Source organism: Onthophagus taurus, chromosome 2 (assembly GCF_036711975.1).
Source record: "Onthophagus taurus isolate NC chromosome 2, IU_Otau_3.0, whole genome shotgun sequence".
Lineage (NCBI taxonomy): Eukaryota > Metazoa > Arthropoda > Insecta > Coleoptera > Scarabaeidae > Onthophagus > Onthophagus taurus.
In genome coordinates, this window is record NC_091967.1 from 28,944,201 (window position 1) to 28,968,031 (window position 23,831).

Genomic DNA, 23,831 nt, shown 5'->3' on the forward strand with positions numbered 1-23,831 from the left:
GGGGAGTCCGAAATCACATTTTATCCCTACGCCCACATTTTAAAGTCCCAAGAACCCTCTTTTTCCGGAAAATTTGAATGCTGCTATCTAACACCACGATGACGTCATCGTCGATACATGAGGACACAAAGCTTGGTGTTGCCTGATGGGCGGTAGACGAACGAAATATACATAATACTTACTTGTTATAGGAATTGAACTGATAGCTGCAAGGAGAAATCTAGAAACTTTAAAGTCAATAAACCACCGAAACCTTTCCAGTTTATTGCAGTTGAACAGAACAAAAAATAAAAAAACAAAAATAAATATTAATTTATTAATTAAAACATAAATTTAATAATACAATTAGATTAATAAACCTCCGCGATACGTTTTGGTAAAAATACGAATAAACCATCCCACAAATCAACAACTGATCGCCATGTAGATGATGTAATCCGCTTCACAGACGTAAATCACATATAATTTATTCACTTCTAATTCAGATATGTTCTTCTTCGGAGCAAATTGATACTGCTCTATAACTGATTTAAACGTGACATACTAGCTTGAGTTGCTTTATAACGTGAGCGAGCGGTGTGAGCAGTAGTAGAAGGTAACAACTGACTTCTATATGAAAATTTTAACCGTTTATACCATCGGGAACAACCTTGAAAAATGTTAGAATGTGTGTTGCACAACAACAACAATAACTTAAACGTTTATACGTAATTAGACGAATATAAAGTTGTTATACAATGCAAATAATATATTATGCATTTTATTTTCTCGAATCTTCGCCGCACCTTGATTTATTGACAGTGTATGCAAATAGAAATGCAAATGAAAATAGAAATTTAAAATGCAATAAAATAAAGTTGACTATAATACAATGTATGACGTGTTTTAACTGGAATAAATATGAAATCGGTTCGATTTAAGGAAGAGATTGAGATTTATGAAGTAGAGTGTGATGATGTACATAAAAGAGCAAGAAGTGGACGGGAATGGTTAGAGGCGGTAATTGATAGACAACGATTTCAAAGACGTATTAAAGAAATTGAACGAATTGTTGATAAAATATTGCGTGAAAAATTGTTAAAAATGAATGAATAAATAAAACTTAATAAAATATATATTGTTTTAATTACTTTAGTTTTAGTATACAGTTGTATAAAACCTATTGATGCACAAAAGAAACGTTTAAACAAAACATATAATTTGAAGGTGGAGGAGATAAGTATACTACTAAAATAAGGGCCAGATAACATATTAAAAAAGTTGTTTTATTTAAAAAAATGTAATTACTACTACACAATATCTGATTTCTTAATCCAACTTCTTTCATCTATTCCAAACCACTTGACGTACATTCTGTTTCCTTTCCGTTTTAGAATCTTTTCAATCAACTGTATGTCAGGATAATGAGTCCGTTGTAATTCTTCAGTATAGAAAGCTCCTTTAATGTCATCACCTTTCAAATCTTGTAGTAAATACGTCACTGGATTACTATATTGAATCTTAACAATTTTAAAAACTTCATTGCTCCAGTTAGGAGTATACCCTTTGGTGAACACACCACGATGTTTAGATATTCTTACAAAGTCATTCAAATGAAATTTTGTGTGTAATGTTTGACTTTGATAATGTGTTTTTCTATTATAAACAGTACGCAATAGCTTTTCCTCATCCGCCTCTATTGGTTTCATACCTGTAGTGGAATGCTTGCGGGTATTATATATTAATAAAATTTGCGGTAATAAATTTAACCATTTAAAAGATCCCTGAACACTAAATTCTTTCCACATTAAACCTTTTAAAGTTCTATTTAAACGTTCAACGATAGATGCTTTTAACGAGCTAAACGTAGAGTAATGATTAATTTTTAATTTACTCATAAGTGACATAAAATCTTTATTATAAAACTCTTTTCCTTGATCGGTTTGAAGGTTTTTTGGTACGTTTGCATCCTTTAAAATACTTTTCATTGCTTTAGTAACATCTTTACCTGATTTAGTTTTTACCGGAACAGCCCATGCATATTTGCTAAAGACATCAATTACAACGAGTATATAACGATAACCACTATTTTGTCGTGCATAAGGTATCATCTCTACTAAATCAGCCTGGTATAAATCATTTATCCCTTTAGTAAGTACATGTCTTCTTTTAAAATGTATTCGAGCAGGTTTATGAAGTTCTTCAGCTAATTTTCTTTTAATATCAGAGGACATGTTAGTACGATTTCTACAAACAGTGTATTAATCGTCGCAGTAGGAGATGGAATGAATTTTAATCTGTCACCTTTCTTCAATTTGATACCCTTCCCATTTGAGCTATCATAAATCCTATTGTTTACTATAAGAGTGGTGTCCGATGGCACAATGGTGATAGAGTAAATTTCTCCTGATTCAATAGGAAAAATATAATATCTGTTGAAATTACTCAGCGCATAACTATGTCCAGCTTTCGCGCCAGTCAAAGTAATATTCAAATAAGAATAATATTTATGTTCTATTGAGGAGGAGGAAGAAGAAGAAGAAGAAATATGATGTCCGAACTTGTGGATAGTCATAACTAAAATGATATAATGTATTGTAGGTTTATACAATTATATGAGCTTCTCGTAACTCTTCTATAATACTGTTAATTTCATTACCATGTGACGTATTACCGGCAAGCTGAGAGGCTATTAAAAGTTTTAATCTATCTACTAATTCATTAGGATCATCCCAATAAATAAAATTTGACCGTTGATTATTGTACTGCTGCTGCATGAGACCTTCACCAGTTCTCATACGAACAGGAACGCTTTTTACTCTAGTCCGTCGTACAACTCCTTCCGTTGTATTTAAAACAGGTGCAATTATTTGACGATACTTGTCCGACTTGTCACCCATAATTTGTTTGCTTTTATCTTGATTTTTGTTTAATGCTGCTGTTGTTTTAAGTATTTCAACGTAATTCTTTTGATCATCACTGGTATATTGTTCTGGTTCCCTCTTGAAGATTAGCTCATACAGACCTTTCGTACCCTTATAAGTTTTATTTGCAATGGTTATATCATTCGTTTTACTACTAAAGAATATTTCACTATTTCCAATGGTATATTTATCAGTTAAAATATCAACATGAACTCCCTTGTTGCTGGAATCGAATTCATTGCTATCATCTCTTACATAGCCCTCAATGTAAGATCTTGTTAGAGGAGCAAATTGTTCCAAGTATAAGAAAAATGATTCTTCAGGAATATTCATAGTTTCTGGTAATGGAGATACATCTGCTGCTGTCGCTGCTGCTGCTGCAGGTGGTGATGTTTGCGTTGGTTGCGGTGGTGGTGATGGAGATGTTGCAAAAACATCTTCATCATCATCGCTTAATATTGATATTGTTGGTGATTGAGGCGCTTGTTGTTGTCGATGAAGTTCTGGTAGACGTGATGCTTGCACTGCTTCTGATACTCTTCTTTTCTTTGTAGGTATTACTGTTTTAAATTCTTCTTCTTTAACTTCCTCCGATTTAAGCTCCTCCTCCTCCTTCTTAACTTTAATAGGATGTTTAATTGTGGAAATTATTTTTTTTAAAGGGGTTGTTACTGCTTTATATTGCTGTTGAAGCAAATGTTCGGATTTATGTTTCCTTGCTTTTAATGTATCCAATTTCTTTTTCACATTTGCTCTTGTTTTAATAAGCTTTCGTGTTAATTGTTTTGAGTCCATGTTTTCTGTACAATGAATGAACGGTTACTGACTAATGCATGTGCTTACTGTAGAGTTTTATTGAAACTATTCAGGCCGGTTTTAACCGATCCGTTTTATCCGATCGGTTTTAACCGATCTGTTTTATCCGACCGGTTTTAACCGATCAGTTTTATCCGACTAACCGCATTTATCGGTTGTAACACCGATACTTTATCGGTTGTAACACCGATACTTTTTCGGATTCTTCAAACCGAAACCTAACTTTCGTTTTACTTTCATCGCATTAGTAACAAACCATGCGTTAGCTTTTTCACCAATCGATGAATCTTTCGCCAATACTCTTTTCCATGCTTCTTCAGCTAATACTTTATCTGCTTTATGTCGATTATGTAAATCTGTGTATTGTGTATAGGCTAAATCGTGACGTTTACATGCTCTATCAAGGTCATTAATACCAGGATCTCCACGTGCTAAGCGTTTCATAAGATTTGTCCCGGGTCCACAGAACTGATAGCCGGGTAAATGCAGCTCTCCACCTGTTCGTATCACTAACATGACTGATATAGAAACATACACAATCACAGTTTTATATAGTAATGAAACCCATTACGATATCTACCATTGTTCATATCGTCCTCCTTACTTATTACAAAAAATCCAAATCTATCTTTCCAACACATTGAACACATTTTCTTAAAGACATTGAATTTCATATCGGTTGTTACATGATCATTATAAATATGTTTTAAATTTAGATCATCTTGTTTGAAAAGTATTAAAAAGTTTGCATTATCACGTATTAAATGCTTTGGAATATGTGTGTAACTCTGACATAAATAAAAACTATCTATTGCCTTATGTCGTCCCATACAAAAATAATCACGAATAATTGATTGTTTATCGCATGCTACATCATCAAATATAAAAACCGAATCTTCATTCGCTTTAGAAGGATGCATTATGTCATCACTACTGCTATACTCATAATATCCTAAACCTTTTATAGGCTGCAGCAATTTTCTCAAATATTCATATTTGTTTTGATACAATGACTTTGAATACACATACACATTTTTAAATGATAGTCCATTAGGATCCTGTAATAAGCTAATTATCAGATTTGTTTTACCAGAGTTAGAAGGTCCGGATATAATGCAACGTAGATTATTTGGAAATAAATAACTATGCTTTCTGTTTTGAGGTGATTGATTATTATTAAATTGCATTGTTACATCATCAACACTTAATGTGTAAGGTTGTTTTATCACTTTCATGTTTATTGTATAACTAACTATTATATAAGTTTGATTTTGAATATATAATGTTCATTTGTCTGTTGACCATTGAAGCGATTATCAATATCATCAATATTTAATGTGTAAGGTTGTTTTATCACTTTCATGTTTATGGTATAACTGACTCCTTTATAAGACTGAATTTAAACATATAATATTCATTTGTCTGTTGACCATTGAAGTGATTGGACCATGAAGAAAGGAGCAAGTGGAAAAGCGATTTCTTTTAATAAAGCCGTTAAAAATGCTAAAATAAAATTAAAAGAGTCAAGCACTAATGATTTGAAATCTGCTGCAAAGTTAGCTTTACGTGCCGTAAAAGGTATTGTCAAAAAGAAACCTCGTTCTAGAGTTATTACAATTCCAAAAAGCGGTGGTATACTTCCGCTCATTCCAATTTTTGCTGGTTTAAGTGCATTAGGAGCTCTAGCAGGTGGCACTGCTTCCGTTATAAGTGCTGTCAATAAAACGAAGCAAGCACAAGCGGCACTCAAGGAAAGTCAAAGACATAATCAAACTATGGAATCAATAGCTTTAGGTAAAGGTCTGTATTTAAAACCATATAAAAAAGGATTAGGTGTTTTTTTAAAGACACGCCAAGAAAAACCATACAACAGCAGAAAGCGCTAACAAACGTTGACTTGATGCGTTATGTGAAAATATTAGGGATACCAGAGTTTAGAGGGATATTCATGCAAGATAAATTACCTGTGCGTATTAATAATAATGAAAGAGGTATTATTAACTTGGATAGTGTGAAAGGACCTGGTACTCATTGGACAGCCTATATTAAAAAGGGAAATATAATTACTTATTTCGATAGTTTTGGTAATTTAAAACCAAGTAAAGAAATTGTCAATTATTTCAAGAGTGCAGGAAATAATGTAATTATTAAATATAATCACCATCAATATCAAACCTATAACACAAGTAATTGTGGTCATTTATGTTTAAATTTCTTATCATCAGACGCATTATAGTTTCAACAATCGAAGGATGTGGACGTTTGATTTAGTAGGAAAAACGTCTGTTCTAACAGCAAATTATCACCCTGCAATAGAACTGAATCCTAATTATCAATATGAACTGGCACTTGTAAGCTTTGATGGATACAACTCAATTCCAAATATTGACGAAACAAATAATTGCTTAAAAATTGATAATGAATTGATAGCACTACCAACAGGATCTTATGAATTAACACATATTTCGAATGCCATTAATAAACAACTTAAAGAAAAGAATATTAAAGGTGTGAACTTTAGCCTACAAGCAAATGAGGATACTCTACAAGCAGTGATCACATGTAACAAAACTATTGATTTTAATGTAAACAACTCCATCTCAACAATATTAGGATTTAATAAATCAGATGTACTGGATCCAATAAAATCCCCGCATAGAGCTCGCAATATTGTAGATATATTTAAAGTAAATTCTATACAAGTACTATGTAGCATAACACATGGAGCTTATCACAACGACATACCTGCGCACACTATCTACTCATTTTTCCCTACAGTACCTAAAGGTTATAAAATATCAGAAACTCCCCACAATTTAATATATATGCCTCTGAATACACAAATAATTAATAATATTACCCTTAAAATAGTTGATCAAAACGGATTGTTGGTCAATTTCAGAGGAGAAGTCATCAAGATAAGACTACATTTAAAGCTCTCTAGTAATAATGGTTCTTAAGGTAAAAGGTAATATAAACCCACAAAATCAAACCAATACTTTTAGTTCTGTTCACACTGTGAAACAGTTAACACCTCAAAACAAACAATTTCTTGAATCATTAGGTTTACAATTAATAAAATAATAACAATATGAGTATCTTAAACGTCTCTGATAAAGTACAATTTGATAATTCACTCGTACGGATTCAGTATCATAATCATTTACCATACTCATCAAATTCTTTTAACAATAGCGATGAAATTCGTATTGCAATTCAACAACAGGACGTTTACACGTTACCAAGTCAATCTTTTATTTACGTACAAGGGAAACTATTGAAAGATGACGGAACCGTTGATAAAGATTCAAAATTGTCAGCAAATCCGATCGCTCATATGTTTAGTGAAGTACGATTTGAATGTGGAGGGAACGTAATTGACAGAGTAAGAAATCCAGGAATAGCTAGCACATTAAAAAATCTTTGCTCATTAACAAGATCGGAATACTATCATGCCTCTAACGCAGGTTTCGAATATCCAAATGTTAAAGTAAATGAAAATACAGGAGATTTTAATTTTTGTGTTCCCTTGAAATATTTTCTTGGGTTCGCAGAAGATTATAATAAAATTTTGATAAATCTCCGTCAAGAATTAGTTTTAGTACGCAGTAATTCAGACAAGAATGTTATCGAAAGTCTTTTACCTAATGTGGCGATTACTATTAATAAAATAGTATGGAAAGTTCCTCATGTTTCTGTAGCCGATGTTGAACGTTTAAAACTTTTAGAGTACATTGAACAAGGAATTGAATTGGACATGGGATTTAGATCATTTGATTTACATGAATACCCATCATTACCAAAAAACAGACAACACACATGGACAATTAAAACATCTACTCAATTAGAAAAGCCCAGATACTTTATATTAGGGTTTCAAATCAATAGAAAAAATAATCCGTTACGTTCTGCATCACAATTTGACCACTGTAATTTAACAGATATGAAAGTGTTTTTAAATAGTGAGAAATATCCCTATGAAGCTTTAAATTTAAATTTTAAGACAGGTCAAATTGCAGTTTTATATGAAATGTATTGTAATTTCGCAAAGACCTATTACGATCGAGAACTTGCAGAACCAATGTTTAACAGAGATACATTTTTAGCACATACACCGATTATTGTAATTGATTGTTCACGGCAAAATGATATTTTAAATGTTGGAACCGTTGATATTCGCATTGAATTTGAAACGAGTGAAGAGATACCTAATGCTACTTCCCTCTACTGTTTAATCTTACACGATCGTGTTTTCAAATATGTTCCTTTAACTGGTATGATTAATCAAATATAGATCAGTTTGTAAACAACTCTATCTCATCGACATAACGTTTTAGTAAATTAGATGTACTGGATCCAATAAAATTCCCACACAGCGCTCGAAATATTGTAGATATATTTAAAGTAACTTATATGCAAGTATAATGTAACATAACACATACCTGCATAATTTTACTGAAACATAAATAACTTTGGAATTCGAAATACTCAGAAGTTATTTATAATCATTACGTACATTCTTTAATAATTTTACAAAAACCTTTGAGTGGGGAGGTATCTATAGTTATAAATTACATTTATTACAATATGAAGTTCAGATGTGCGGTTGTAGACGTTCAAGGGTTTTACGTCAACTGTAAATTCGAAGTTAAAGAATTTACTCTTCTGGATATTACCGCCACCGGCTACATTATACATTTACACCTAAAGCCGAGCGTACCATTCCAACGATTAAACGTTGAAGATCAGAGGTCAGTAAGATATTTAGAACGCAACCATCATAGGTTGATATATAACGATGGGTGGATAAATCAATCGGAAGGTCTAAATGTAATTGATGGTTTAATTTCCTCCTACGATCAAATATTTGTTAAGGGAAATCAAAAGAAGCAGTTTTTGGAAACACGTAACCATAATAATAATTCAATAATAACAGATATTGCGTTAGAATTTGCGGAAGAGGATGAAACTAAATTAAATTCAACCTCCAATCAATGTTGGTTTCACGTCGGCTGTTGTCCAGCGGTATGTTCACAGAACAATGTTTTAATTTTAAAAAAATTTTTATGTAAACAAAATAAAGTTACTTGTATTTAAGTTGCCTGAATTATTATTAGAAATATTCCTATTGTATTATTAAATTTATGTTTTAATCAATAAATTAATATTTATTTTTGTTAAAAAATATGCATTTTAATACTATCAAAATAATTGCATCTTTATTCTCTTTTACCACCATCACCAGATGGCGTCACATGAATTTTAAATTTACGCGCGCCATCTATCGCCCATCAGGCAACACCTAGCGCGCGTCATTTATCGCTCAACGCTTTGTGTCCGCATGTATCGACGATGACGTCATCGTGATAAGGCCCGTCGATCTAGATAGCCTCATTCAAATTTCCCGCCAAAAAGAGGGTTCTTGGAGAATGCTGCGCTCCGATTGGTTGAATTTAAAATGTGGGCGTGGCCAGAAGGAGGTAGTGGTGGGGATAAAATTTGATTTCGGACCCCCCTATATTAAATCTTATGGGAGTTTGGTCCAGAACGCCTATAGCTATACGCACGCTATCTATCGCTCATCAGATGAATTTAAAATGTGTACGTGGTCAGAAGGAGGTAGTGGTGGGGATAAAAAGTACTTTTGGACCCCCCTACGTTAAATCTTATGGGATTTTGATTTAGAACGCCCATAGATATATGCGCGTCATTTATCGCTCAATAAAAATTTTAAAGCTACATGTATTTTAATACTACTTTATACAACTGTATACTAAAACTAAAGTAATTAAAACAATATATATTTTATTAAGTTTTATTTATTCATTCATTTTTAACAATTTTTCACGCAATATTTTATCAACAATTCGTTCAATTTCTTTAATACGTCTTTGAAATCGTTGTCTATCAATTACCGCCTCTAACCATTCCCGTCCACTTCTTGCTCTTTTATGTACATCATCACACTCTACTTCATAAATCTCAATCTCTTCCTTAAATCGAACCGATTTCATATTTATTCCAGTTAAAACACGTCATACATTGTATTATAGTCAACTTTATTTTATTGCATTTTAAATTTCTATTTTCATTTGCATTTCTATTTGCATACACTGTCAATAAATCAAGGTGCGGCGAAGATTCGAGAAAATAAAATGCATAATATATTATTTGCATTGTATAACAACTTTATATTCGTCTAATTACGTATAAACGTTTAAGTTATTGTTGTTGTTGTGCAACACACATTCTAACATTTTTCAAGGTTGTTCCCGATGGTATAAACGGTTAAAATTTTCATATAGAAGTCAGTTGTTACCTTCTACTACTGCTCACACCGCTCGCTCACGTTATAAAGCAACTCAAGCTAGTATGTCACGTTTAAATCAGTTATAGAGCAGTATCAATTTGCTCCGAAGAAGAACATATCTGAATTAGAAGTGAATAAATTATATGTGATTTACGTCTGTGAAGCGGATTACATCATCTACATGGCGATCAGTTGTTGATTTGTGGGATGGTTTATTCGTATTTTTACCAAAACGTATCGCGGAGGTTTATTAATCTAATTGTATTATTAAATTTATGTTTTAATTAATAAATTAATATTTATTTTTGTTTTTTTATTTTTTGTTCTGTTCAACTGCAATAAACTGGAAAGGTTTCGGTGGTTTATTGACTTTAAAGTTTCTAGATTTCTCCTTGCAGCTATCAGTTCAATTCCTATAACAAGTAAGTATTATGTATATTTCGTTCGTCTACCGCCCATCAGGCAACACCAAGCTTTGTGTCCTCATGTATCGACGATGACGTCATCGTGGTGTTAGATAGCAGCATTCAAATTTTCCGGAAAAAGAGGGTTCTTGGGACTTTAAAATGTGGGCGTAGGGATAAAATGTGATTTCGGACTCCCCTATGTTAAATCTTATGGGATTTTGATTTAGAACGCCCAGACGCGCGCCATTTATCACTCAACGTTCCACCGCTAGGTGACACCAATTTTAAATTTACGCGCGCCATCTATCACCCAACCCCCTTACCGCGCCCTACGGAACTCTAAACCGCTAAGTTCCACCATCCACCGCTAGGTGGCGTCCCATGAAGTAGGCAACCAACATGACGTTAGTTCCACCACCCACCGCTAGGTGGCGTCCCATGAAGTAGGCAACCAACATGGCGTTAGTTCCACCACCCACCTTAGTTCCACCACCCACCGCTAGGTGGCGCCCCATGAAGTAGGCAACCAACATGACGTTAGTTCCACCACCCACCGCTAGGTGGCGTCCCATGAAGTAGGCAACCAACATGACGTTAGTTCCACCACCCACCTCAGTTCCACCACCCACCGCTAGGTGGCGTCCCATGAAGTAGGCAACCAACATGGCGTTAGTTCCACCACCCACCGCTAGGTGGCGTCCCATGAAGTAGGCAACCAACCAACATGGCGTTAGTTCCACCACCCACCGCTAGGTGGTTAGTTCCGCTATCTACCGCTAGGTGGCGCCCCACGAGGTAGGCAACCAACATTACATGCACGTACTGCGCATGCGCTGACGTCATATCCGCTTCACTGCGCATGCGCGAGGGAGGATCAGGATCACTTCCTGTCCAGAATCGGCCTTTTTACACTACTTAAAGCGCGCGTCATCAGTCAACGTAGCGGCAGTAGAAGACGATCCATTCATCGATTATCACCAGTCAATCGAAGGTATTTAGTTCAGTTAGGATACGAAGTGTTAAAGTAATGGACATTTTAAAAGTAACGGATAAGATAAAAACAGATCACTCTATCGTAACTTATGAATTCCATTCGCATCAACCGTTTGGATCGACCACGTTCGATAACAATGACGAAATTAGAATTTCAATTCCGGAAATAGATAATTATACTTTACCGAGCGAGAGTTATCTATACGTCGAGGGTAGCGTTCGTAAGTTAGCCGCGGACGGAAGTATAACAAAAGATGCCAGCGCAACGGGGCAATTGGTTAACAATACCGTTGCATTTATGTTTAGCGATATTCGATATCTTATTAACGGAGTACATGTTGATGGTGTGCGGAACGTCGGTATAAGCTCATGCATGAAGGGTTATTTCTCATCTACACAGAACGAGGTGGTGAAATTAGAGAACGCCGGTTGGCACATAAAACCTTGGAAAGATGATATAGCGGGTGTTTCAAAGGCTTTAGATAAAAATGGAAATTTCGGTCTTAGCGTTCCGCTAAAAACGTTGCTAGGATTCGCAGAAGATTTCAGAAAAATCATGATGAACGTTCGACAGGAACTTGTGCTAATTCGCGGACACGATGATACGGACGTCATCTTTCAACCAGCAGCCGCTCCGAACGACGAAAAATTGAAATTGATCATTAATAAAATTATATGGAGAGTTCCTCACGTGGCGGTGGGACTACGCGAACAGTTGGCATTAACAAAACTATCAGAAAGAAACGTAGACATTCACGTTCCTTTTCGATCGTGGGAAATACACGAGTACCCTCAATTACCTCAAACTACGAAGCAATATTGGGCCGTCAAAACTGCTCCACAATTGGAAACGCCTAGATATATAATCATCGGATTTCAAACAAATCGAAAGGGTATTTTTAAAGGAAACATGGCATTATTTGATAATATAAACTTAACGAACGTAACCGTTTTCTTGAATGGAGAACGTTTTCCGTACGATAATTTGAATGTGGATTTTGATAACAATCACTATGCGATTTTGTATGATATGTATTCAAGATTTCAGCAAGCATACTACTATCAAGAAAGCGAACCTTTGTTTTCACTGGAAGAATTTAAAACTTACGCGCCGTTAATTGGAATCGATTGCACGTATCAACAGGAAGCAATACATAAAAGCGGAGTAGAAATAAAAATCGAGTATTCAACGAAAAATCCAATTCCGGAGGGTACGACAGCTTACGCATTAATTCTGCATGACAGAGCATTTGTGTATTCGCCTCTTACGAAAATGGTTAAGCAATTAATATAGTGGTACTGTTGAAGCAACGTCATTTAGTGTATCTCTAAACATCGAAGGAAACGTTTGCATATAGTGGTATATTATATTATGGATATTATGGTTTTTCAAAGGGATTTTATTATTTTGGACATTCAAGGTTTCACGATAAACGATGAAGAATTTATCCCAAAAGAACTGGCTTCTTACGACAGTAATCATTGTATAAGTCATTACGTGTTTCAATCTAGTCGAAGCTTTTCTTCACTATCTACCAAATTTCGCAATACGGCGAATTGGTTAATGAGTCATCATCATTGTATTGATTGGAACGACGGGTTTGTTCCTGCGTCTCGTTTCGATGAGATCGTTTGTTATTTGTGTCGTTCGACAAAAGTAGCGTACGTAAAAGGACGTGAGAAAGCTACATTTTTAAGAAGAATTTTAATAATACCAGTAAAAGAATTGCCGGAAAATGAATGCAAATTGGAGGTTGGTGCGCCGATGTGTCCCTATCATAAAAAGAGACCAAGTATGTGCTCCTTATCGAATGTTTTTTATTTATTTTCATACGTATTCAGACATCTATAACTGTATGTAAACGAATTGAGAAAGGCAGACGGGTAGAAGCGGTAGAGCAGTTCAAGATGGAACGTCTTTGGCGGTTAGTTACCAGATTGGGACTTTCAACTTTTATAATTAATAAAGTGTGGGATATTATGGAAAGATACGAATCTGATTTATCTTTTGCGAATATTAAAAACTACGAATTATGTTATTTACCAATCGATTATTATATCAATAAAGTAAAGCCATTAGATTTGGCGGCGGTTTGGTTTAAATTACCGTTGAAGTATAGAAACGATGAGCGATTACAAAGCAAGCTGCCCTGTTTTGAACATTATAATTTGCCTCATTGGGAAACGCATATTGATGGTCCACCATCGGCAAGAAAGGATTGTTCTTTATGTATGGTTTAGTATATAAACATTGTCAGTTATAGATTGTAAATTAATAATAATAATAAAAGATTGTAAAAAGTGTAAAAAGTTGTTTTAATTTAAAAGAAAAAATAGTTAATCTAAATGAATACATGGTATGTATACATTGGGTTGGGTTGGTATGACTTGGGTTGTACATTGAAAAAGTATTAAATTGGAAGAAAAAAAGGAAGAAAGAAAGGGGAAAAAAGGAAGAAAAAAAAAAAAAGAAAAAAAAAGAAAAAGGGAAAAGGATTGTTTATTGAAGCTCCTCCTATGCTCCTCCCATGCTCCTCCTCAGGCTCCTCCCAAAGTGGAGATGGAAGAGTGGGGATGGGAGTGGGGGAAATCTAAAATTCCCCCCCCGGTTGCCAGGAAAGTAGAGCCAGAAAAAAAGTACCCCCACTCTAACTCCGCCCATTCCCCACTCCTCCCCACTCCTCCCCCTAAGAAGGCACCTCCCAGCCTTTGAAAGTCACTTAAGTGTTTGTGTTCTTCAGTTTTTTGGTAAGTACAACCTTCTTTATTATCATGTTTATATAACGTTCATTTTCTCTCCATCACTACAGCTCTTTCTACAACTTTCTCTTTTTTGGTGAGTAAAACTATATTTGTTTTGCATGTTTATATAATATTTAAAATTGTTTTTTCCACTCCTAGACATCCTTGCTCATTCAGCTTTCTCTTTTTTTGCTGTGTTTTATTTGGTAAGTAACCTTTTCTACTTCCATGTTTATATAATATATTCTTGCTTTATTTCATCATGACAGCTCGTTCTACTTTGTTTTTGTGAGTACAACTTGTTTATTTGTTTGTTATGTTAAATTGATATTTTTTTCCCAATTCCTACAGGAGCTTACTGCTGATCAGTTCGATTAGACCGATCAGTTTTTAACATCGTAATTTCAGCAACTTTTTTCTGGTAAGTATAGTCTCCTTTCTTGACATATATTGTTTTTAATCTTGTGTTTTTCATTCCTATAGCTCCTTCTATTTTTTCAAGTTAACTTTTATTGGTAAGCATAACTTTATTTTTTCGAACGTTTTATCATTCATATCCTATCATTTAGCACTTTGTTGACAAGCACCCTCTGCAGTTAGATTTTAACGTGCAACTGTATTTTTCATCAAGCGATGTAAGTATACATGTTTTTTTTATTAAAATAAAATTAATTAATTTTCTTTTCTTATCAAGATGTCTCAAGACGGTTTTAGTCAAATTGATTTAACTGCTCCGGGTTTCGCCAGCCAGGAATCCTTTCTGTTAAACAGTTTTGACATAAACCTGTTGAACATGTCGACTGTTGAGAAGGCTCTGGATCCAAACGTGCAGCCTAATGAGCAGCCGATGGATCCAAACGTTGAATCTAATGTGCAGCAAGCTACGGCGCTTCCAAACATCGCAGGTTCCTCGAAAGTCGACGATAAGAATGTGAAACACCTTTCACTTTCACTTCGTCGAAAGTCGGGGAACCGTGAACACCGGAAGAAGGGTGCAGGTGTGTGGTTACCGCCAGATAAGTATAGAGAGCTTCGACGGGAGACCCGTGCTCGTTCGCGAAGTACCAAACACAAGCGTGTGTCAGTTGAACCTGCGACTCTGTCAAAGGTTGAAGTGACACACTCGGAAGTGGCTAGCGGCGATGAGTCCAACGACTCTCTTTCTTTAATGGCGGTATCCCAACACTGCACCGAAAACCGGACATACCTTAAAGCTATTAATGCAGCTTTTGTTTCTAAGGCTTCTTCTTCTAAGGCTTCTTCTTCTAAAGCTTCGTCGATTCCCACTCCCCCTACTAACATAAACATTCCTACCATAGAAATTCCCTTATTAAGCCCGAAAGTACAAATATTAAGGGTGGACACAATTCCCGCTACTTCAGTCATTTCCGATGTACCTGCCAGCCTTTTTTCAAATGCAATGTGTGCAGCAGTAGAAACAACCAAAGAGGAGATTTTGACCGAAATTAATATTTTGTATCAAAATTTTTATAAAGACCTTCATGCAAAGGTACTTCAATTGCAGACCTCTTTGAGAGAACTTGCACAGTTTAGGGAAGGGCTGGCGTCGAGTTCTAACCACTCTTTAACAACGTCACTCGACATCACCGTTGCAACATTAACCGTTGAAATGAAAAAAGCAGAATTCATTTTGTCTTCTTTACATACTAATAACTTCCCTTCCTAGCTAAAAAGATGTCCGGTAGCAACAACTTCGGGAGGGTGCTCACGTTGGAGCGAAGAGTTGCGTCATTGGAGGTCAAAGTAGATACCCTGTTTCAGCTGGTAGGCTATATCTATAATCTTTTTTGCACGTTTTTAATTTCATAATCTTCTTAGGTAAACAGTATTGTCTCAGAGTCGGCAGTGGTGAGAGGGCAGGTGCATGTTCAAAACATGCACATACACCATTGTTCGACTGGGATAGAACCTCCGACACCGACACCTGCAGCGCCTCCGCCCCCGTATGAAGTGCGGGATGAGCAGGAAGAGGAGGAGGAGTGGTAACCATTTTTCCTCCTCTTCCTTAGGTTAGGTTAGGTTAGGTTATGTTAGGTTAAATGGTTAAGGTATTATACTTATTATTATTATTATTATTATTATTATTCTTCTTCTTAAATATATGTATATATAGTTTCTTTTGCTATATTTTCATTCAGTCTTATCCAATTCATTTAGTACGAGAATCATGATCGACGAGAAATTAAAATGTTTACCGCAACTTCTAACACTGCCTATAGTAAATTTTAGTAATGGTTCGGTCGAAGAACACTTTACAAGACACAGCAATTTATTTGGTGGAAAATGTAAGCGAGGTTTAATTGTAGGACCCTCAGGTGTCGGAAAAACAAATGCTATGTTATCGCTTTTAATTGCACGTAATGGGTTGCGCTTCCTAAACTTGTACTTATGCTCTAATTCGTTATACCAAAATAAGTACGATTTTTTAAGACGTTTAATTGAACCTATAAAAGATTGCGGTTACTATGAATTTTCTAATATAGACGAGTTCATTCGACCGGAAGATGCGAAAGAATATTCGGTAGTCGTATTTGACGATGTTTCCTGTACAGGTCAAAATGTCATTAAGGAATTTTTTTCGTATGGTCGACATAAAAACATTGATTGTTTTCTAATTTGTCAAAGTTATAGTGCAATTCCAAAACAATTAGTTCGCGATAATTGTAACTTTTTGGTGTTATTTAAACAAGACTTAACAAATTTAAAACACGTATTTGAAGATCACATAATGAGCGATATGGAGTTTCATCGGCTAAAGGAAATTAGCGATGCTTGTTGGGAGAATAGACACGGCATCCTAGTTATTGATTTAGATTGTAGTGTATCTAAGGGACGTTACCGTAAGGGTTTTGATAAATTCATAAGTTTAAAACTAACGACTTCAGCTGTACAGTTCGTAGTAACTTCACATACATCATACAATGAACAAGACGATAGCTGCAGAACTTATCGCGGCACGAGAAGTCGTGAGAGACAAAATTCGTTCTTTAAAAGAAGACTTAGAGGAGTCAAGGATTCGGTCGGAAACCGCATATGCACCCATCGCAAGGCCCTTACAGGATATTGTCGCAAAACTTGACACTGCGCCTTTACTATCCATTCCAAAACGAAGTTTATCTCCAAAAGAAGAAAAATTGATATCTAAGATACAACGCTACTCGCCGGATATTTCTGACGTACCAGCTAAAACCGAGACCGAATATTTTATTCGAAAACCGAAAGTTCCATTAAAAGAACAACGACGAAAATTTGCTACATCGACTCCTGAAAAAAGGTTGGTATCTTCTCCCACGTCTTCTCCTCTTGGTCCATTAGCTCATGCAGAAGAAGAAGTATATGAAGTTCCGCCGGGCGAAGAAGAACTCCTCGATTCTAGCGAGGATACCGGAGCTCTTATTTCGGACGCACATAATCGAATAGAACGACTTAAAGATGAAATAGAAGAAAGATTGGAGTCTCCAGAGGTACAAGCCGCTTTGAGTCAGTTTCATCCTTTGCCCAGAACGTATATTGTTGGTTTAACAACTGATTTAAAAGATGATTATGATCGTTTATACGGTGTTCGCGAAACTCCCGAAGGTTTCTACATTGGAGTCAGTCCTGTTCACTTTGAGGATCAGGATATTCACGTTGGAAACTTCAAATATACGGGAACCGTTGGTTTATATGATTTACTATTTAAAAACGAACCGGGCAAATTTACAATTCAGGACATGCGCAACTACAAAGATATCTTACTACGTTCAAATGCTCCGTACATTAATTACATTCCAGAGGCAGGTATGACTACTGAGGACGACAGTGGGAAATTTCAGAATATTATCAAGCCTATCGTTGAAGGTAACAAACCCAAGGTGCATTGGGCTAAATACTGGCCGAATCCGAAGAAAAAAGTCGGTGGTGCATTACAAAAACAAGTCGTTCCTGGGGCTCTTATCGAATACGAGTATTGGGACGATCCCAACGAACTTGTCGACAGACTGCGTTTGTTGATGGCCTCGCAAACTGCAGGTCATTCTGCACATGTCAATGAAATATCATCAATAATATCGGAGCTAACAGAGGCCGAGATTATACGTTAAAATATTATCATAAATATACGACTCTCACATTTTTTGTTTTAAAACACCGACGTTTGTGAACTAGAGCAGATGAGTTTAAGCAAGTTCGGAAAACATTCGTCTAGTATGACGATCGATAAGTTTGGTAAACACGTACACGGACACAACATTGCTGCTCATTTTAATAAACGTGAAAACTTACAACGATATTTCAAACAACCAACTATACTTACGTTTAGCGGAGATGGAACTACGGATACAACGGATAATTATTACATTATTCAAAATTTAGGTTACGTAAGTAAATATATAAACTTTTTATATATTGGTGAAATAGTGAAATACCGATTTGAAGGAGACGTTGAAATGATTATTAACGGGAGTATCTTCGATCCAAATAAAAAGTTAAATGTTCTCTTCTTTGGAGATAAAATAGTTTGCAAACCCACAACGAAGACCACTTTACTCAAGAAACCATTTATGGTAGAACTGCTCATTGAAATATCCAGAAAATGAGCGATATTAAAAGGTCCGTCGTAAACGAGTTGCACGCGTCCGCGAGGAAAAAGTATAAACGCAGACGTGTTATTATAAAAGGTTTAACGGACTTATTTCAAGCTGATTTAGTGGAGATGATACCTTATTCAAATGCAAATGGTAATTTTAAATATATTCTAACAGTTATTAATGCTTTCTCAAAGTATGGCTGGGCTGTACCACTAAAAAACAAAACTGGCAAAGAAGTTACGCGAGCTATGGAAACAATTCTATCGGAAAAGCGAAAAAACATACCGAAGAATCTGCAAACGGATAACGGAAAAGAATTTTACAATGAGGATTTTAAAAAGCTCATGTCACGATATCACATCAATCACTACAGTTCATTTTCCAATTTAAAGAGTTCTATTGTTGAACGGTTTAATAGAACAATAAAAGAAAAAATGTGGAAAGAATTTAGTATGCAAGGTAACTATCGTTGGTTGGAATTGCTTCCCAAATTAATTCTGGATTATAACAACCAAGTTCACAGGACGATAGGAATGAAACCTAGCGAGGTAAATAACAGAAACGCATCGACACTGTTAAAAACTGTATATAATTACATAAAAATTGTCGATCCTTATACCAAAAAATTTAATGTCGGTGATCACGTCAGAGTGAGCAAGCATCGACACGCCTTCACCAAAAACTATACTCCCAATTGGTCTAACGAAGTGTTTACAATACATTCTGTTCGTAATACTTTCCCAACAACATATCTGCTCAAAGATGCATCCAATGAAAAAATTATGGGTGGTTTTTATCGAGAGGAATTACAAAAAGTTAAATATCCTGACGTCTACTTGGTGGAAAAAGTGCTACGGCGAAAAGGAAATCAAGTGTTTGTGAAATGGTTAGGATTAGGTCCGTCTCATAATTCTTGGATCTCAAAAACTAACGTTCTTTAAAACGTATAAAGACCTATTTAAAAGTTTACAAGACTTTATTAACAATCGAACATTACAAATACATTATTATTATTATTCTTTACAATTTTTTTTAAATTAAATTCATTTATTCGCATTCAATCTTTTTATCAACCAATGACCCCACGCCAAAGTATTACATCCGTTCGGTAATATGTATCGTTTATCATCGCACGATGAAAGAGCAATTTTATGCTTTAATTCGGTATACATAGTATGAAATTCTGACTTAAAAATGTACATTTTTTTATGAACCGATCCGCCACATTCAACCACACGTTTATAATCGGTCACGCTTAAATGTTTATCTATAACATATTTCTTTACTCCTTTAGCCTTTTTTACATTATCATTCAACAAGGTGATGCAGTACGCCTTAGCTCCTGTTCCAACAAATGACGTTATGCACCTGTTTGGATATTCATCTTTCATTCTTCCCAACACAGATCGACCGCGAGGTATATTGTGTATATTCTCTAACGGATAATTGGACGTGTCAAAAAATTCAATATTTTCTTTTATATCCTCATATACATTGGGAGTAGTAATTTCTAGGATTAGGGAATCAGTATCGGTGTATAAAAGTGTTATGTTATTTCCATATTTAACTTTTAAGTAATCATAGAAGAAGCTGTACATTACGGTTTTCGAAAGCTCTAATATACTGAAACCCACATACAGCGGTTTGCAATAACGAACTTCCGCGACGTTCAATTGAACGGCTATCAAATTATCGCAAAATATTTTCGAAGATTTAAAATTTGGTTTAGCTATTAGGGCTTCCACGCCCGGTTTCTTATGACGACATTCCCAGTGGGTAACTAGTCTTATATCCACTCGCTTTTCCACATTTTCCATTGTCTTACCGTATACGATGTTATTCATTGCTTTGTAATGATTTTTTTCAAATTCATTCTTAGCTTTCGCACGTTTATCGGAATTGAAATCGATGTAGCTCCGCATCCAGTTGGATTGTTTAAATTCTAATACTCTGTAAATCTTCGTTAGTTTCAATCCGAACTTGATACACTGCTTTAGATTCACGTAATGAATGATGTATTTTGTTTTATTTTCCAAATTTGCAATTAACTTTGCATTTTTTGAACCTGGGGGTACAATCCGTTCTGGACAAAATGGCAAATCGTTGTGTTCATCATGTATTGCTTCCGGATACTCTAAATCTACCTCGAACACGTAACCCTTTTCGGAATCGTCTTCCGTATTGTAAATATCTAACTTTTGAATCTCTTCATCTGATAGCCATCGAAATCCACCCGTCGGTAATTTTCGTCTCATTGCGTGTCCATACAAATTCGTAGCGTCGAGATACAAAATATAAGATGGGTCTTTGGTTTCATCAAATTCCATCATTAATTTATTGTTAGCCTTCGCACTGCGTTTAGTGCACATACTTAATCCACCGCGAATACCATTTTTAAAGAAGTGTAACATGTCTATGTCCGTTAATAATTCTAATTTTACCCCTGTCATTCGTAATAATGCATCCCAACCGAAGCCCGGCGCTGTGAAGTAATGACATGGATCTAAAGAGTAATACTTCATCGAGATGGTTCGGAAATTCTCAAATACGTCCGCCAAAAGTAAAACGTCAGACGTTAAATAAATGTCGCTATATTCGCCTAAAGTGCGACAGTTAAATAAGTTCCACACCGTTTGTGCACGACAATAATTTTCTTCGGTTATACTATCGTCGCATAAAGTATTGTAAAAACTACTTCGATCTGGCAGAGCGGTAAGATTCAGCTTTTCGAATGAATCCACAAAGGAGTACGGAAAAACTCCTTTCTGACGTATAAGTCGAAACTGTTCTTCGTTCCTAAAATATTTTCTGATTTGAACGCATTGGTTGTCTTCCAAAAATGAACCCAACTTCTCTAGCGATAAAGCCATAAACCTAAATGAATCCACAAATCTCAATTTCATATGAACCCGCCTTAGCTTTCCCTTGCTGTCAATGTTTTCTCCTACGATAATTTTTTTCGAAAATGATATATACTTTTCTTTATTCTGTGCTATAACGTCCACGTCTTCTTCTTTTAATGCCATATCTTTCACAAACATATGACAATCGTAGTTCGAAAGATTGTGAAAGAATATCGGTATGAACTTTGGTAATTGATAATTGATGTTACATACAGCATGTGCGGGTCCTCTATACAACCCAGTTAGGTGATCATGATCGCACACTTTATTACCTTCTTTTATTTTGTGCGAACAAATGTGACAGATATCCTGCATCTCATGTATTAATCTATCAATAGGTGGTAATGGGAGCATTTCTTTTGGTTGGCTTAAATAATTTTTGTATATATTCAGAAGGTCATGTTCCAACTTGCTCATGAAAATTTGAGCAGCATTACATCCGCGATATATTTCAAACTTCGACAATGATTCGTCATATGAACATTTTATATAATATGCAAATGCATAAGGTTCGTGTTTGAAACATTTGACGGAGTATGAATTATCATCGTTAAGTTCTGTTGCTTCCGCATCGGCGATCGGTTTCTGTAATGCTTCAAAATCTGCATACACCACGAACGGTATTTTTAATTGTCGTTCAAAATTTTCGAACTGTAGTATATTTTCCTTTTCTTCATTTCCATATTTATTTATTTTCAAATTTGTTGTTGGTAAAATTGCCCTTACCTTGCTGCAATCGTCACTTTGATGACGGATAAGTTTATTTTCTGACGTAAAGAATACCAAGCATCCGTCGCAAATATACTTTTCATGACCATTCTGCGATGCTTGCGATGATAGTAATCGAGACAGATTTTTTATCCAACAATAGTGACTATTCCCGGAATCATTTGTAACCAATAATAAATTTATATGTCTTTCTTCTTTTTGTCGACATATATACATTGTAATTATGTCATAATTCATAACACCGTCTTTAAAATACTCATTTATTCCATATACATTAATAGATAGTTTGTTCTGCTTTTCAAATACAGGTATATCTCGTAATTTAACTGGAAAAACAATATTTGAATAGTCTAAGCCGCAGTCTAGGTAATTCGGATACGAAGATGTCCTCTGTGGTAAACCGTTCGGTTCATGTAGTGCGGATGTTACAGCCCATGCAAAACATGCATCATCCGCGTTTTGTATATTTATCACAGCACGCTTTGCTTTTATTTGCGATGGTAGATCGATGTAATTAGATGCTCTGATAGGATTATATTTGTTTAAATTTAACTCCATATAGAGAATTTGCATTAAAGTCCATCCTAAATAAAATATTGAAACATTTATTTTTTAATATATAGGTATATTATGTCACATTACGCTTACCTGAATCTCGTTCCTGGAATTCTGACATTTTTGATGAAATTTCATCAATAAATTCCTTATATATTTTATACAGATCCGACGCTAATGATACTACCTTATTTTTCGTATTGAATGATTTTATTTCAAAGTCTTCCTTTGATTGTAAAAAATACAAACCAAAACATTCCATATTTAATTTTACATTTCGATGAATATCGATTGCGCTTTGTATTAGATTTAGTATTTTTTCTCGAATTCTATGAGAAAATTCATCCAAATCCACAAAAAAACCTTCTTCACTTATTCGATAACTGACAATTTTGTCACCGAATGCTCCAGCTATTCTCTCCACTCCGTCATCGATTATAACAAAAGCGTTACGCTCGTGTGCGTTGCTTCGTAAATGTGCAGAGTAACATTGTCTATTTACATAATCATCGCAAGCCTCACATTTTACTGCTTTTGGAATTTGCGGTGCGTCAAGCTTGATTCTCTTGCCAATACAAGATAATCGTTGATGTCTTTTTAAATTGTCAACTCGAGTAAAACTTTTTCCACAATCCTCACACACGACCATTTTACAATTTAATGTTGTACACTTCTACTTGTTATGAAAGAACTACGTCAATACCACATTTCGCAGGCGTTTATAAACCCTCACCGCTCCTGAAACTTATTGGGGAGGAGGAGGATGCATCGAGTGCGTTTGTATACATGTATATTTATAACTCCGTATACCTCTGCATAATAAATTAAAAAAATATCTCGCAGGTAGATCATGACTCACTTACTAGTATTAAGTTAATTGACCT

The 23,831-nt window shown here is 35.2% G+C and overlaps 3 protein-coding genes across 3 annotated transcripts; 2 read left to right on the forward strand and 1 right to left on the reverse strand.

Annotated features, from left to right (window-relative positions):
* The first annotated feature begins 6,810 nt into the window (after window positions 1–6,810).
* On the forward strand, window positions 6,811–8,013 carry LOC139432698 (uncharacterized). Its single transcript, XM_071201462.1, has one exon. It carries the CDS (start codon window positions 6,811–6,813, stop codon window positions 8,011–8,013), a length of 1,203 nt encoding a protein of 400 aa, XP_071057563.1.
* Window positions 8,014–14,740: 6,727 nt separating this feature from the next.
* On the forward strand, window positions 14,741–16,307 carry LOC139429101 (uncharacterized). The gene is made up of 3 exons (XM_071194600.1): window positions 14,741–14,806; window positions 14,866–15,956; window positions 16,011–16,307. Exon 2 carries the CDS (start codon window positions 14,866–14,868, stop codon window positions 15,856–15,858), a length of 993 nt encoding a protein of 330 aa, XP_071050701.1. The 5' UTR covers window positions 14,741–14,806; the 3' UTR covers window positions 15,859–15,956; window positions 16,011–16,307.
* A 3,496-nt stretch (window positions 16,308–19,803) lies between these two features.
* LOC139432699 (uncharacterized) lies at window positions 19,804–23,596 on the reverse strand. The gene is made up of 2 exons (XM_071201463.1): window positions 23,041–23,596; window positions 19,804–22,976 (listed from the first exon to the last, which is right to left on the reverse strand). The coding sequence occupies exons 1-2, from the start codon at window positions 23,594–23,596 to the stop codon at window positions 19,804–19,806; spliced, it is 3,729 nt and encodes a 1,242-aa protein (XP_071057564.1).
* Between the last annotated feature and the right edge of the window lie 235 nt (window positions 23,597–23,831).